The 15,264-nt window shown below is 40.7% G+C and overlaps 1 protein-coding gene across 1 annotated transcript in view; it reads left to right on the top strand.

Annotated features, from left to right (window-relative positions):
* Window positions 1-13,322, top strand: part of LHFPL6 (LHFPL tetraspan subfamily member 6) — a 225,255-nt gene extending 211,933 nt beyond the window's left edge. Inside the window, exon 4 of the mRNA XM_082859305.1 lies at window positions 12,199-13,322. Within this exon, the coding sequence (XP_082715431.1) occupies window positions 12,199-12,317 (119 nt within the window). The 3' untranslated portion in view covers window positions 12,318-13,322. The remainder of the gene's footprint in view (window positions 1-12,198) is intronic.
* Window positions 13,323-15,264: the final 1,942 nt, after the last annotated feature.

Genomic DNA, 15,264 nt, shown 5'->3' with positions numbered 1-15,264 from the left:
GGATTTACTGCACCTAACCTACCTACCATCAGAGCTTAGCCTAGCCTACTTTAACGTGCTCAGAACGCTTGCATTAGCCTACAGTTGGGGAACATCATCTAACGTAAAACACTTTTTTATAATAAAGTGTTGAATATCTCTTGAAATGTATTGAATACTGTACTGATAGTGAAAAACAGAGTGGTTGTAAGTATATCGGTTGTTCACCCTCGTGATCGCCTGGCCTGTTGGCAGCTGTGCTCACTGCCCAGCATCAAGAAAGGGGATCAGACTGCACATCACTAGCCCCCGGCAAAGACCAAATTCAAAGTACGGTTTCTACTGAATGCGTATTGCTTTCATACTGTCACAAAGTCAAAATATTGTAAGTCAAACCATCGTAAGTCAGGGACCATCTGTATATGTATATATGTGTATATGTGTGGGTGCACATATATATTTGTGTCTACATCTACGTATATAAAGTTTTATATTTATTTCATTTTGGTTTTGAAATGATTTCAGATTTATAGAAAAGTTGCAAAACTAGTACAAAAACTTCTCATATACTCTACACCCAGATTCCCTTCATGTTAAGTATCGTCATCATATTTGCTTTGTCCTCTTCTCCCCCTCTGTCCTGCTCCATTATCTCTCCCTCAGACAGGACGCCCCATGCCTAGATACTTAAGTGAATAATTCCTTAAAATAACATTCCTTTATGTAGTAGTAAAATTATCAGAATTAGGAAATTAACGTTGATACAGTACTTTAATCTACAGATTGATAAATGTGATTATAAAATTACACATGAGAGAGATGGAATTTATTTTTCTCATAACGGGTATTGTTTGTTCTGAACTTTATTTCTACTTCATGGTTTTCCATTTTCAGAAAAGAACAAACATAAAGTAGTATTTTAAATCTCCAGGTGCTCAAAAAGGTTTTTTAAAAAGCTTGCTGTCCAAATCTACACTCTGATATTAGAACTTAAGATTCCAGAAAGTATTCATAATAAAAATAAAAGTGATAATAATAAATCATAATGTCTTTTCTCCCCTGATGTGTAGTTTGGGGTCAGAACGACCGAACCTTATATCAAGTCCAGCTGCTGTTCTTTTCATGAATTAGAGCAGCTGTGTAAGTGTGGGACCTCAGATAGGTACTTTCTAGTAAATCCCTAAGTTGATGATGGCTAGCACTGTTTCCATGGGAGACAGTAAATAGTACCTGGGAGAACTCTTTTTTTCTTTATTTCTCAGGTCCTCACCCTAAAGGTGGAGCCAAAAACATGTCTATAGGGACAAGAGAGACACAACAGAGCAAATTAAAATTATGGCTCTCTAACAAAATCTTTGTGGGAATCCAGAAGAGAAATTTATGCCATTGAATAGAATAGAATGAATGTGTAATTTAGAAGGTTTTCTCCCCCTGAAACCTGAGACCCATGTAACATGAACTCATATTTGAGTACAGTCCTTGCACAGCAGTCATTTCCCGTCACGTACTCGTCTGGCCAGCCCTATCAAAATTGACTGTAACATATCTCCTTAGACGCAGTGCTGTTATGAGTGCTTTGCAGAAACATATCTTATCTTTTCCAGAGAGTAAATCCCTGCTCCCTTGGACGTGCAGGTTACGGAGAGTACTTACAAATGCCATAGCTTGAGTGTGCCAGCTCTTACCAATGGACACATATGCGTTATATGCTAACTCTTTACATTCCTGGATACCTCCAGGGAGAAAGTAGGGCAGACAAAGAAGGTGGAGAGTCTTTTTAAGAGTCTATTTGTAGAAGTGGGTCCAGTGCTCCAAGCTAGACCCTTATACACTGAGATGTACTATGTGTTTGGGGGAAAAAGGTACCGTTCAACTCCCAGGAGAGTTCAAATCCAACTGTCCAGTCCCCTAAACCTGGGAACGAAGGGGCAGGAGAGGTAGAAGATATAGCCAGCTTCACTCATGAGAGTCAAGAGTGGAAGTTCTTGAGGAGAAATGCTGGGTCTGTCCACTGTGCTGCACTCTGGAAACAGGAGGCATGAAGGTGGCCTCCGCTGCCTGGGGCACTCTGTGCAGACTCAGTGCTCAGTCTTTGGAGGGTTCTACCATTGCACGTCCCTCCATACTATCTACTCTTGGGAAGCGCCCATGGGGTGCTGAGATCCCATTACTGAGATCTGCTTTTGGACAGTACCTCCTAGAGTACATCTCAGGGAGTACAGTGTAAATGGTGCCCTGAAGTTGTGTCCAGGTCGACCCTGGTCAGCAATGTGAGTTTATGCTTCTCGTCCTAAACAGACAGAAACAAGCAAAGAGCATTAAAATGAGCCGCATCTCACAAACTATCTTCCCTCAGCCTTTTTACTTCTACATTTTTTGCCCAGCGATCAAGTTTGAGTTCCACTCGTCTCTTTTCAGACACATTTTAACTCCTTGTTCCATTAAAAGTTTGAATTAAAGCTTTTGTGTGTTTTAGGTCAAATGTTTAAATCCTGTTGTTGTTGTTGTTTTCACTAGCAACACCTCTGTTCAGTAACTTCCCAAAAGAACAAAAGGAATTGGTCCCACTACAGATTCTTTTGTTGTTGCTTTTAATGCACAGGGCAGACAAGATGGTCTGAATATGAAGAGGTAGGAAGGAATTTACTCAACAGGAGAGACTTCCACCCATGGTATTTAAGAATACAAAAGTTGGGCTTCCCTGGTGGCGCAGTGGTTGAGAGTCCACCTGCCGATGTGGGGGACACGGGTTCGTGCCCCGGTCCGGGAAGATCCCACATGCCGTGGAGCGGCTGGGCCCGTGAGCCATGGCCGCTGAGCCTGCGCGTCCGGAGCCTGTGCTCCGCAACGGGGGAGGCCACGGCAGTGAGAGGCCCACGTACTGCAAAAGAATACAAAAGTTTTTTTCTCTACAGATCCCTCCACCTTCCTGTCTTCCTTATTTGTACAGCAAAAGGGATGAAATCTGACATGCCTGCTTCTTCTCTACACAAACTTTGCATTGATATCTTTACATGCTGAAAAACTTTAAATATCGCAGATGAAAGATATTCTGCCTGAGAAGTGAAGGCAGTCAGCTTATATCTGGACTCAGGCACCCGTGGCCACAAGGCTGGGAACTCAGCAGTGACCCAGTGAGGAAAGAAGTGAGCTGGGAACGGGCAGGGCTCAGGTTCAAATGCAGAGCATGGGGAAGGTCGAAGACACAGGGAGGTTTGCGTTGGACAGCATCAGTCGGGGGCAGGACTACCTGTGGGACCCTGTTTTGTGCTTAAATGAGCACTGGGACAGCAGGAGGCCCTGTGGCAAAGTCTCTGGGTATGAGGATGGCGCGATGGCCAGGGGTTTACAGGCAGAGGGGAGCTGGAGGGTGCCCAGGGCCTGGAGCCCTTTCTCAGCTCCGCTCCGACGGGGGCAGGTCAGAAACATCCAGTTTGACAGCGTGCCCATAGCCAGTTATCACCCAGGAAAAATCAATTATCTGAATTTGATCAAGCAAGCTTATTGGACCCCACTGCCTCACATCCTCTAGGGGGATGGGATTGCCAAGAGAGTGCCAGTTTGGTTTCATTGGCCCTGAAATTGGGAGAGCCAAGTCTGCAAGATGCAGGCCTTTAATAACTAGAATTGTGCAAGGTGCACACGGGTGCCTGGAGTCTTCTAAGGAGACTGGTAAATTCAAAGATGCAAAATATATCTTTTTTTTAATTTTTTAATTTAATTTTATTTACTTTTTATACAGCAGGTTTTATTAGTTATCTGTTTTATACATATTAGTGTATATATGTCCATCCCAATCTCCCAATTCATCCCACCACCACCACTCCCCAATCAGTTTCCCCCCTTGGTGTCCATACGTTTGTTCTCTACATCTGTGTCTCTATTTCTGCCCTGCAGACCGGTTCATCTGTACCATTTTTCTAGGTTCCACATATATGCATTAATATACGATATTTGTTTTTCTCTTTCTAACTTAATTCACTCAAAATATATCTTATTTCTTTGTGGCATGTAAGTTCTAGCAGAGACAAATGGGGACAATGTGATACAGATCTTCCTAAAACATATCTGAGCACACAAAAAAGTTTTGGAACTGACTCAAGTTCAAGTTCAAGCTTCATCATTTATTTGAGATACTGAGCCAGTGACTTATCTTGCATGTTAACTCAGTGTCTTCATCTTCAAAATGGGAATGATATTGAGAAAGTATAAACAGATTTGCTTCTCTAATTTCTTGAAAGTATCATAGGCAAAAATGGTTAAATGAGATGCCACTTCTAAACTGGTTAGCACCTGGCTCACAGGCTGTCCATGACAGCTATTATATAATTATTAATTTCAGATCTCTGTTCTCAGCACAGGTATAGTGTCTGATAGCCATTCACACCACAAATATGTATCAATCGTCTGCTGTGGTCCAGGCATCATTGTACTGAGCTTTGGGATACAGGAATGAGACAGGCAGTCACATGGTAGGCTGTGAAAGAGTAATCAAATAGAACTGATCACTGGAATTTCATTGTTATTTGTAGTAAAGCTGGGTTCTTTGTACCTTTTCTTCTGTCTCTGTTACTAACAGGAGATGCGCTTAAAAACTAATCTGAGGCACCCTAAAGAATCAGCCACACCTCTCCCAGCCATCTTCTCCCCGGGGCTGCCCTGGAATGCAGCCACAGGACCTTTTTCCATTGATTAACCTCTATTTTATCTGTCAAGAGCGGCATTCCCCGTCGTTGAAAGCAGCAGTTTGCCAACCCAGTGTGCTCGGAGTCCTGTTTGATGGAGCATTACAGAGAGCAAAAGAGAAAGTTTAACAGATTTGCTTCTCTAATTTCCTGAAAGGATCCCAGACAAAACTTGCCCTCTAGCAAAATGCTTTCGATTTGCATTAAAATAACAAGAATTTTTTGCCACGACAGGGGAAGTGAGAGGCCAGGGAAGAATGGTCCTGTATTCCCTGATTTCCTTTGGTTCCGTTACTACTCGTGGACTACAGTAAGGTTTAAAACATATTAACTTAAACATCTGCTCTTTCCTAATAGCCTAATGTACTCAGAAAGACTTTTTCTCCTATTACTGTAAAACACAGTGCTAATTTCTTATTATTGAGCGTGTGGGTTTTAACAATGGAAGGAACCATGCTCAGGAAGAAGAATCTTTCTTCTCCTTTGAAGAAATTCGAGGTACATTTACATTTATAGTTTCATGAAAAAAACTCCCTTTTATATCTAGTTAATTTTGTTAACTGAATTTCTAACAGACGTGTGTAAAATATACAAGGTATGGCTTCAAAATAATGCAACTGATGTGAGTGATACTCAAGAATCAGTCTTACTAGAACATAAGCTTTGTAAAACCAAAGATGCTATCTGTCTTGTCCCCTCATTGGTCTCCTGTAATATTGCAACACAAAGAGTAGGTGATCAAGACTTACCAATGGTTGTTGACTATCTCCCATGTCTATATACCCGCGTAGATGAATATTTGAAGAGGAAGTCTCCAGGCTTCCAGCTCTCAAACTCTGGAGGTGGTCACACCCAACCCCATCTCTTGCTTACATGCACAGTGGCATCCATCTCTTATTTGAATGATACTTTAACGAGACCCAAATCTGCTTACGTTTCTCCATTACATTTCCCATCCCCCTGGTGCAAAGACACTCTTCCCTGGCCTCCCACATTCAGGCTTGGCTAGCCCCTGCTCATCTGCCAGGTCTCAGCTTAAATTTCACTTCTAATTTAAGGCTCTCCTTCACGGACCTCACTGTATAAAAGTCCTTGTGATTTGCTGTCTTAGCATCCTGGATGTTTTTTCTTCAAAGCACATATCACAATTATCATTATATGAATATCTAAGTAATTACTGTTTAATACACCCTTGACTAGACGATGGCTCTTTGATAGCAGGGGCTGTATTTATCTTTTTCCAAAGTAGATCCCTCGCATCCAGTGATTCCTAGTTGGGCGGTTAAAAAATATTTGTTGTGGGAGATTGGGACTGACATAGACACACTACTATATATAAAATAGGTAACTAATAACAATCTGCTGTATAGCACAGGGAACTCAGTGCTCTGTAATGGCCTACATGGGAAAAGAATCCTAAAAAAAAAAAAAGAGAGTGGATATATGTATAACTGATTCACTTTGCTGTACGCCTGACACTAACACAACATTGTAAATCAACTATATTCCAGTAAAAAAATTTTTTTAATTTGTTGAATTTATGAAAGAATTGAGGGAGGGAGAGAGGGTGGGAAGAAGGGACTCAAGAATCAGGGGATGGATGACTTAGTGTTTCTTTAGATTTGCCTAAATTTTATTGACACATCTTGATCTTACTACACTGACCTTGACCACTTTTTGTTTCTCTGAAGATATGTGTGTGTGTGGTATATGCTTTTGTATATTTTTTTGAAGTTAGATTGATGAGGTGGCCATATTTCTATACAATCCAAAATACCAGAATAAATCCTTATTGATTTAATAATGATTTATTTTATCAATTACTTAGCAAACCAACGTCTTCATATCTGAAATAGAGGAATAATTTTCTTTTAAATCACACTGATCATTAGTCGCTCATTTTGGATCTTAGCCAGTTGCTAAATTTAAACCACAAAATGTATAAATCACACACATAAATTAGCACGTGTGTGTAATTAGCAGCAAGATTGTGTGATATCCTCAAACATTTTCTATGATAGTACACTTTTTGAGTACCTTTATTTGGTGTCCTACCTTTCCATTTTCGTATGACGGACGGTTGGTCTGCTGAGTTGACTACATGTTTTATGACACAAACAAGAAAGGCTCCAGAAGCATAACAGTTATTACAAATGGCACATACACACTTACCAAGGCAAGGAGTTGGATTGGCCCCGGGAAGATGATAGCATAGCAAGGATGTGCTGAAGGCTCTATCCTGGCTCTGGGTGTTTCAGGGGATGGCAGGGCTTGGGTGGGTAGGTGGATGGGTTAAGCCTCTAACAACTGAAGAAACTTCACAAACCCTTATCACGTTAAAGAAAAACAAGAAAGACTGTGTTCATTTGCTCTTCTCTGAAATTGGGTTCCCCAAAGCTGAGACCCTGAGATGAGGATTCCTGTCCAAGGGATCAAGGAAATGAGCTGAGGAGAAACCAGTAGGAAGTGGGAAAGCAAGATAGTGAAAGCGTAGACACGAAGCGAGGGTGCAATTCCAGGTGACGTCCCAGCCTCAGTCTGGACTCTTACGAGCTCTGGAACATTCATGCCACAGCAGAGTTTGTCCCACCTGGAGGCAAGAAGGAGGGCTTTCAGACTCCTGCACCAGCCCATCAGTGGCTACCAGTCCCACCAGGGGTACTTCAACTTCCTGAGAGTTGGAACAAAGTGGCCCCCCAGCTCATGGGTCCTCTGAAGAGGGTTGCAAGTATAAGCTGTTAGGAGCAAAGTACAGTCAGTAGCTGATGGATGAGAGCCCAGAACCAGCAAAGGAATTGGGTGGAGCATCTGCACCATCTGCTACAGCAACCCTGCCAGTTCAGAGCCCCTAAGGTTTAAGCTTACGCTATTTTATTGACTTTTCTAGAGGAGAGAAAAAGTTATACTGTCTTTCCTGGGTTCTCTGATAGTCAATGCTTTAGTAGCTTTTTTTTTTAATCTTTATTTAACACACGTGACTACTGTTACATACACTATTATTATTATTATTATTATTTTTAAAGAAGATGTTGGGGGTAGGAGTTTATTAATTTATTTATTTATTTTTGCTATGTTGGGTCTTCATTTCTGTGCGAGGGCTTTCTCTAGTTGCAGCGAGCGGGGGCCACTCTTCATCGCGGTGCGCGGGCCTCTCACTATCGCGGCCTCTCTTGTTGAGGAGCACAGGCTCCAGACGCGCCGGCTCAGTAGTTGTGGCTCACGGGCCTAGTTGCTCCGCGGCATGTGGGATCTTCCCAGACCAGGGCTCGAACCCGTGTCCCCTGCATTGGCAGTCAGATTCTCAACCACTGCGCCACCAGGGAAGCCCACATACACTATTATTAAATAGCCTCACCAACTACTTTTTCTTGAGTGAGTGTCCAATAATTAGTAAAGAATTATGTACTCCACTTTTCATGTTACGTCATGGAAGATCAACACCTTATTATTAATGAACAACTGACTGTGTTCTGTGTTATGAGCCTTATACTGAATGGACTGACCACAGATTTTGCTGACTTTTTGGTTCTAAACCACCTGCCGTCTCTTAGTTACCTATTAATTCTCCCTCCTAGATTTGTTTAGTCCAGCTAAAGAATAATTCAAAATGGAGATTATTCCCAAGACTCACAGCCACATTAGCCTACGGTTATCAGAAAATCTGGTCCATGAAGGAGACTCTGTTACCCTTGAAAAGACTGATTCTATCTGTCAGTATTAATGGAGGTCGTTGTGCCAGTGAGACCCAGCCTGCGGTGGAGATGTGCTCTTTCAGGATCTATTGTCCTTTTAAATTGAACACACTCTGTACAAAGCTATAAATGCACAGTTGGTTTGGGCACTTCTCTCCAGAAGTTCTGTGTCAAATGAGACTGGAGTTACTCTTAAAATCCCATACTTTATTTTTGAAAGACTAACTGTCTGCCTACTTTGTTTCCTTTCTTTCTCTCTTTCTTTTACCTTGTCTTTCATTCAGCATTTATTTACTGAGTGCCTACTGTGAGCCAGGCACTGTTGTAGGGGTACAGTAGGGAACAAAATATACAAAGGTCACCCCAAATTGAAACTTTCATTCTAGTGGGATGGACTGAAGTTAAACACACGCACACACAGTATTTACGAACCATGGCAAGTGCTACAAAGGCAATAAAGTGAGGTGAAGGAATAGAGTGACTTTGATGAGACAAGTTGGGGGGGGCAGGTAGATCCCATCCGAGAAAGCTCCAGCTCTCTAATGATCTGGAAGTAGAATTTTTGGGGTGGAAGGAATAATGAGTGAGGAGTACTGGAGCCAATACAAGCCTGATGTGGTCCAGAGAAGACAGCCAGTATGGCCAGCAAGAAGACAAGAGGGAAGGTGGTCATGAGGTCTGAGAAGTAGGCAGATGCCAGCTCATTCAGGGGCTCACAGGCCTTTGGAAGGAGATTGCATGTTTGAGAAATCATTAAAGGATTTTAAGTAAGAGAGCGACTTAACATGATTGATTTTTGAAAAGATAGCTGCCCTCTTTGCTGTTGATGATACTATAAATAAAAGCAGGGAGACAGGAAAGCAATGACAGCAGGTAAGACTGCCGGGGGTTGCTATAGGCACTTGAGGAGTGGAGGCACACAGAATAAATTGTGGAGAGAGATGCAAAGGACTCGTCACTTACTATACAGGTGAGTCCTTGGGCAGGTTACTGAACTTTCCTTGGCCTTAGTGTCCCCATGCGAATGGTGGGGATGATACTCAGGTACCTACCACATCGTGTTCTTATGAGGATTAAATGTATTAATATTTGCTCCACGAAAGCGCTTCTACAATTCAGAGCAAATAGTAATCAATCTGTGTTTTCTGTTTCTTAATTTTTATTATTTATTATTGGATATGGAGAGGGAGAAATCAAAGTTGCAGGCTAAACGTATCCTATTGTCTGGTACATAGGTAGTGCCCTAGAGTACTTTTAGGATGTGGAGGCTCTTGGTCTAATTTTGTGGCTATTGACTTATGGTGACTACAAGCCAATGACTCAAGCTTTGCCTCACCTCACCTTCTTATCTGTAAATGGGGCACATGCTAACTACCGCTTCAGTAGACTTCAGTGAAGATAGGAAGTCAAATTGCATGCTACACCTAACAGTCTTTGTAGTTTTCAATAGAGAAGTTATTAATGAACAAGGTAAAAATGACTGACATGTAAAAAAAAGATATGGTTTTCAAACTATGGTTTGTATGTTCAATGACTGTGAAATCCAAGCATCTGGTTGTATGTGTTTTGGCCAATGTAATGGATAAACAAAAACAAAAGAAAAGGGAGAAAATGGTTGTTGTTGGAGCATTGTCTGATTTCTGGTTTTCTTAAGACTGACTAAAAAGGGGATTCAATTAGGGCAGAAAAGACAATGTTGAATGAGAGATATAGAGGACTTCCTTACTGTACATGCAAAAAGAATAACTTGAATGTTGTTTTAAAAAAAGGATTAATGAATGCGGAAACCTATCCCACTAATTCAAGTAGGATGTTTTGGGTCAGTGAGTTCTTATTCTTAGAACCTGATACCCAGATTTGAGTCCTGACTCGAAAGGCACCTCCGTTGCTTCAAAGTTTTGGCAGTTATGGATAAAGCTGCTATAAATATCCAGGTGCAGATGTTTGTGTGGACACAGGTTTTCAGCTCCTTTAGGTAAACACCAAGGAATGCAACTGCTGGATTGTATGGTAAGAGTATGTTTAGTTTTCTAAGAAACCACCATACTGTCTTCTAAAATGGTTGTAACATTGCACATTCTTACCACCAATGTATGAGAGTTCCTGTTGCTCCACATCCTCGCCAACATTTGGTGGTGTCCGTGTTCCAGATTTTGGCCATTCTAATAGGTATGTAGTGGCATATCACTGTCATTTTAATTTGCGTTTCCCTGATGACATGATGTGGAGTGTCTTTTCATATGCTTATCTGCCATCTGTATGTCTTCTTTGGTAAGGTGTCTGTGGTCTGAGGTGTTTGGCCCATTTTTTAATCAGGTCTGTTTTCTTATTGTTGAGTTTTAAGTGTTTGTATATTTTGGATAACAGTCCGTTATCAGATGTGTCTTTTGCACATTTTTCTCTCAGTCTGTAGTTTTCTTTTTCATTCTCTTGACATTGTCACAGAGCAGAAGTTTTTTTTAATTTTAATAAAGTTCAGCTTATCAGTTAGTTCTTTCATGGATTGTGTTATATCTAGAGTCATTACCATACCCAAGGGCATCTAGGTTTTCTCTTATGTTATCTTCTAGGATTTTCATAGCTTTACGTTTTACATTTCAGCCTGTGCTCCATTTTAAGTTGATTTTCGTGAAGGGTGTAAGGTCTGTGTCCAATTTCCTTTTTTTGCATGTGGATGTCCAGTTGTTCCAGCACCATTTATTGAAAATACTGTCTTTGCTTCATTGTACTGCCTTTGTTCCTTTGTTAAAGATCAGTTAACTATATTTATGTGGGTCTGCTTCTGGGCTCTCTATTCTGTTGCATTAGTCTATTTGTCTATTTTTTCACCAATATCACACCATCTTGACTACTGGAGACTTATAGTAAGTCCTGAATTCAGGTAGTGTCAGTCCTCCAACTTTGTTCTTCTCCTTCAATATTGTGTTGGTTATTCTGGGTCTTTTGTTTCTCCATATAAACTTTAGAATAAGTTTGCTGATACCCACAAAACAACTTTCTGGAATTTTGATTAGAATTACATTGAATCTGTAGATCAAATTGGGAGGAGCTGACGTCTTGACAATATTGAGCCTTCCTATCCATGAACATGGAATATCTCTTCATTTATTTAGTTCTTTGATTTCATTCATCAGTTTTATAGTTTTCCTCATAAAGACCTTGTACTATTTTGTCAGATGTTTACTTATGTCATTTTGCGGGATGCTAATATAAATAGTATTGTGTTTTTAATTAAAGATTCCACTTGTTCATTACTGGTATATAGGAAGCAATTGAATTTTATATATTACCCTTGTATCCTGCAACATTTCTGTTGTCACTTAGTAGTTCCAGGAGTTTTTTGGTAGATTCTTTCACTTTAGCATTATTCTTCAAAGGGATCTCCTCCTTAGAGTGGCCCTTTTGCAGAAACTGTATCTATATTTAGGACTCACCTATATTTTGAATTTTTTTCTAAGGTACCTCATTACGCATATGAGTTTGGGTGATTTAAGTCGGAACTAATACCCTCATCTCTCCTATCCTGCTTGCTGTTATTCCTCCTTTTCTTCAGCCACGGGAGTGAGCATCGCAGTTGGGGAGAAAAGGTTTCTGTCACTAGCTAACAGGAGACATGGGCCTTGAAGTCCTTCTGAAATGCACACAACTATTCCGGCTTTCTTCCATCATGGGATAAGTTTCATCCCTTGTTATCATTCCATTTGAGTGAGTGTCACGTTTCTAATGAGTATTTCCGTTTCACCGTGGTACACCAGGAACACACACCCTGGGAGAAATGACAGAACCTCCTGTAAAATCATCCTGATCTGTGCCTGCTTTCTCTCCTTCTCTTGTGTCCCTAGGTAAGTGTGAAATCGGTTGGGCCTACTACTGCACGGGAGCAGGTGCTGCCACCGCCATGCTGCTATGCACATGGCTGGCTTGCTTCTCAGGCAAGAAACAGAAACAGTACCCATACTGAGATGGAGCCACCAAGAGCAAACAGAGGAGAAGACGGGCTGAAGGGGCTGGGAGGGACTGAAGCATCCAGTTATTCTCAAAAGGTGGAATAGTGGTTCTAAACCATACACCACTAACGAAATGAAACCCAGTGGAATTGAAAACATTATACCATGTGGAAGGGTTGCGCAAGGTTTGTGAAAGAAATGTAGAGCATGGAATGATAGAGAAAAATGGACCAAAGGCTAAAAATATTGCAGGGTGTTGGGTGTTTCCATCCCACAGAGTATTGTTGATGTAGAACACACACATACACAAAACAAGTCTATATATGCAGCAAACAAGGATTTTTTTTTTTTAAGGATGATGACTCAGAGAATCGAAAGGGCTAGTAGAAACAGTATTAGGTTGGGAAGCAGGGTAACGCACAGACGTTCCCAGTAAGTCACGGCGTTTCTGAAAGCACACGAGCACATACAGATGTGCGCATCCACACACACGCCCACACACAGACGTTTAAACTGTTGCACAGTCTGTATGAGAGGTTTAACAGTGCGTTACTCCTCTGTTTTCTTTTTAATACACATTTAAAATACCATATTATCACTTTATAAAGTATACATTAAACCTAATAAATGGACCAATAAGCCACTCTTATCAGTATTTTGTATACTCTGCATAAACTCTTTATGCCCTCAACGTGTTTTCAGTGTTTATGCAGATCTTTAGAATTAAGCCTTTGTATTTCAGTATTATTCAAAAAATATGCAATATTTCTCTGAGTAGCTTCTGCTATGGTATTCTTACGAAGTAAAGGGGCAACTTTCTGTCCACTGTAGGAGAGAATCCAGTTGAAGATGTGAGAGTAATGAGAGACATTTTCCAGTCACTAGATCTTGTTTTCTTTCATCCATTATTGTACTGTGCTGTACCACATTTATTCCAATATTCATTTTGTAAAAAATAAAAACGTGCTATTTTGTTTGTATTTGAAAAGCTCTGTGAATAAATTCTCTCTTTGATCAGTGGCTCCGTGTGTCATAGAGTGTTAATTCAGTTATGGGGTTCGCTTCTTTCATTTCCTAAATGTAGCCTTTCAGCTCCAACTGTCCTGTACATTTTCCATTTCATTTTCAGGCCTCCTATTCATTCACCCACTAGTCATCCAACCAGGAGTTATTCTCGGCACACAAGGTGTTACAGGTAAGACATAATTCCTGCTTTCAACTTAAATTCTTTGCAACCAGAATTCTAACTGCCTGTTCATTGCACTTCAATCATGATCAAATCCTTATGAGAGAAGAATTTCAAGTCTGTTTTGGATGAAGTTTGAGAATATGGACAACATTGAGAAGTGGTTGAAGGCAACGAAAACCGGGTCATGGTTCGGTCTCCACGGATGACGACAGAGCGGTCACAAGCTGACAGTGACGTGCTGCTTCTCCACTTTCTACAAGGCGCTGCATTGCTTCGGTGCTTCTGTGCCGGGGCAGTTTCATACCTCTGTTCTTTCAGGGATCTTGGCCATTGAGAAAGATTCTTTCACACTCCTGTAACCAGCATAAAGCCTTGACTGGCGAGAAAGATCGGGACCCTTTCACAACCCCCTAACAGAACCAAGTCTTTCAAAAGCAAAGATTGGATAACGGATACATTCTTTTATTAGGCGCTGCTGAGTAAGCAGCAAATCCTTCAAACTTCCATTTCAATGAGTTTCTAAATTATATACTTTTCATATTGGAAATTGAACATTCTGGCTATTTACACATGTAACTATATTTCCTATTCATTCTGTGCACATTTATCATTTAACTTGAATATCCGAATATCACACTTGCTTCTGGCACTTTTAATCATCCAGGGTGAGGATTGATGTGGCCCCGGAAGAACAATACAAGACTCTGGCCAATAGCATTCGGGGCTTTCTGAGGCTTTGTTGCTATGGAAAAAGTCACTCTGCTCTCAGATGCTTCATTCGTCATGCACTGAATGCCCTTTGATTGTGTCTCATTGTTCACTGAGCAGGGGCTTCTCCATTCTGTGGCTTCCTGCCAGGAGGAGAAGATTGCACTTTGCTCCCTCCATTAGCCCCTCATTTTCATGTATTTCTGGTGCTTTTCAAATTTCTTTAACTGTACCTTCCTGTCAGAATAGTGTTATGACTTCTTAGCTCATTATCAAGTTGGAGTTCTCAATGGAATTCATCGAGGTCTAATTTCTTGGACAGATTGAATGATAACATTGTCATTTTGATGTAATCCTTAGGGTTTGGGACATTAGTGAACCTCACTAGGATAGAAAGCTGATCACTCTGACATGGTCAAGTCAACTGGCAAACCCTTGTGTCTCTATTCTGACTAGTCATAGTTTTCTTTGGTTCAAGATGTCCCAGCATTTGATGAGGAACATCTGATGTATTAAGAGTTATACTAAAAAATAAAGAATTACGTATACAGCTTTTCAAGTGAAAATCAGGATTCATGAAATAATATTAATAATAATAATATAAAATCTATGAAAAATATATATTCACAGGCTGCTTACTGATGTACACGTAAGGGACCAAAAAAGCTCCATTCACAACCTCATAAAGCTTTCATTGCTTGTACATGCTTTTGAGGTAAGTGGGGAGTTTTCCTTGTTTTTAGGAAGAGAAGATGATGCGTAAAGTAGTTAATTGATGAAACTGAATTGACTCTTCCAATTTTCAACATATTTGGGTAACAAATAGTTCTTGAGCTTCCGCTACTTGCTAGACATTCTACTACTATATATAAAGCACTCCATAAACTACAACCCCTGCTCTCAAGTTGCTCCTAAGCTTATGGGGGAAAACAAAGAAGAACATCAGTGATTACACGTCCCGTTATGTCAACTGACTCTCAAAGATAAGGAGGAAGCTTCTCCCAGGTAAACTGGAACCCTTTACCTTAATTTATTTATTAAAGATAAATTTAAAGGGCATAAGG

The sequence above is a fragment of the Leucopleurus acutus genome (assembly GCF_964270905.1).
Source record: "Leucopleurus acutus genome assembly, chromosome: 18".
Taxonomy (NCBI): domain Eukaryota; kingdom Metazoa; phylum Chordata; class Mammalia; order Artiodactyla; family Delphinidae; genus Leucopleurus; species Leucopleurus acutus.
Note: the sequence above shows the minus strand (reverse complement) of the source record. Positions and strands in the feature narration are given on the sequence as shown.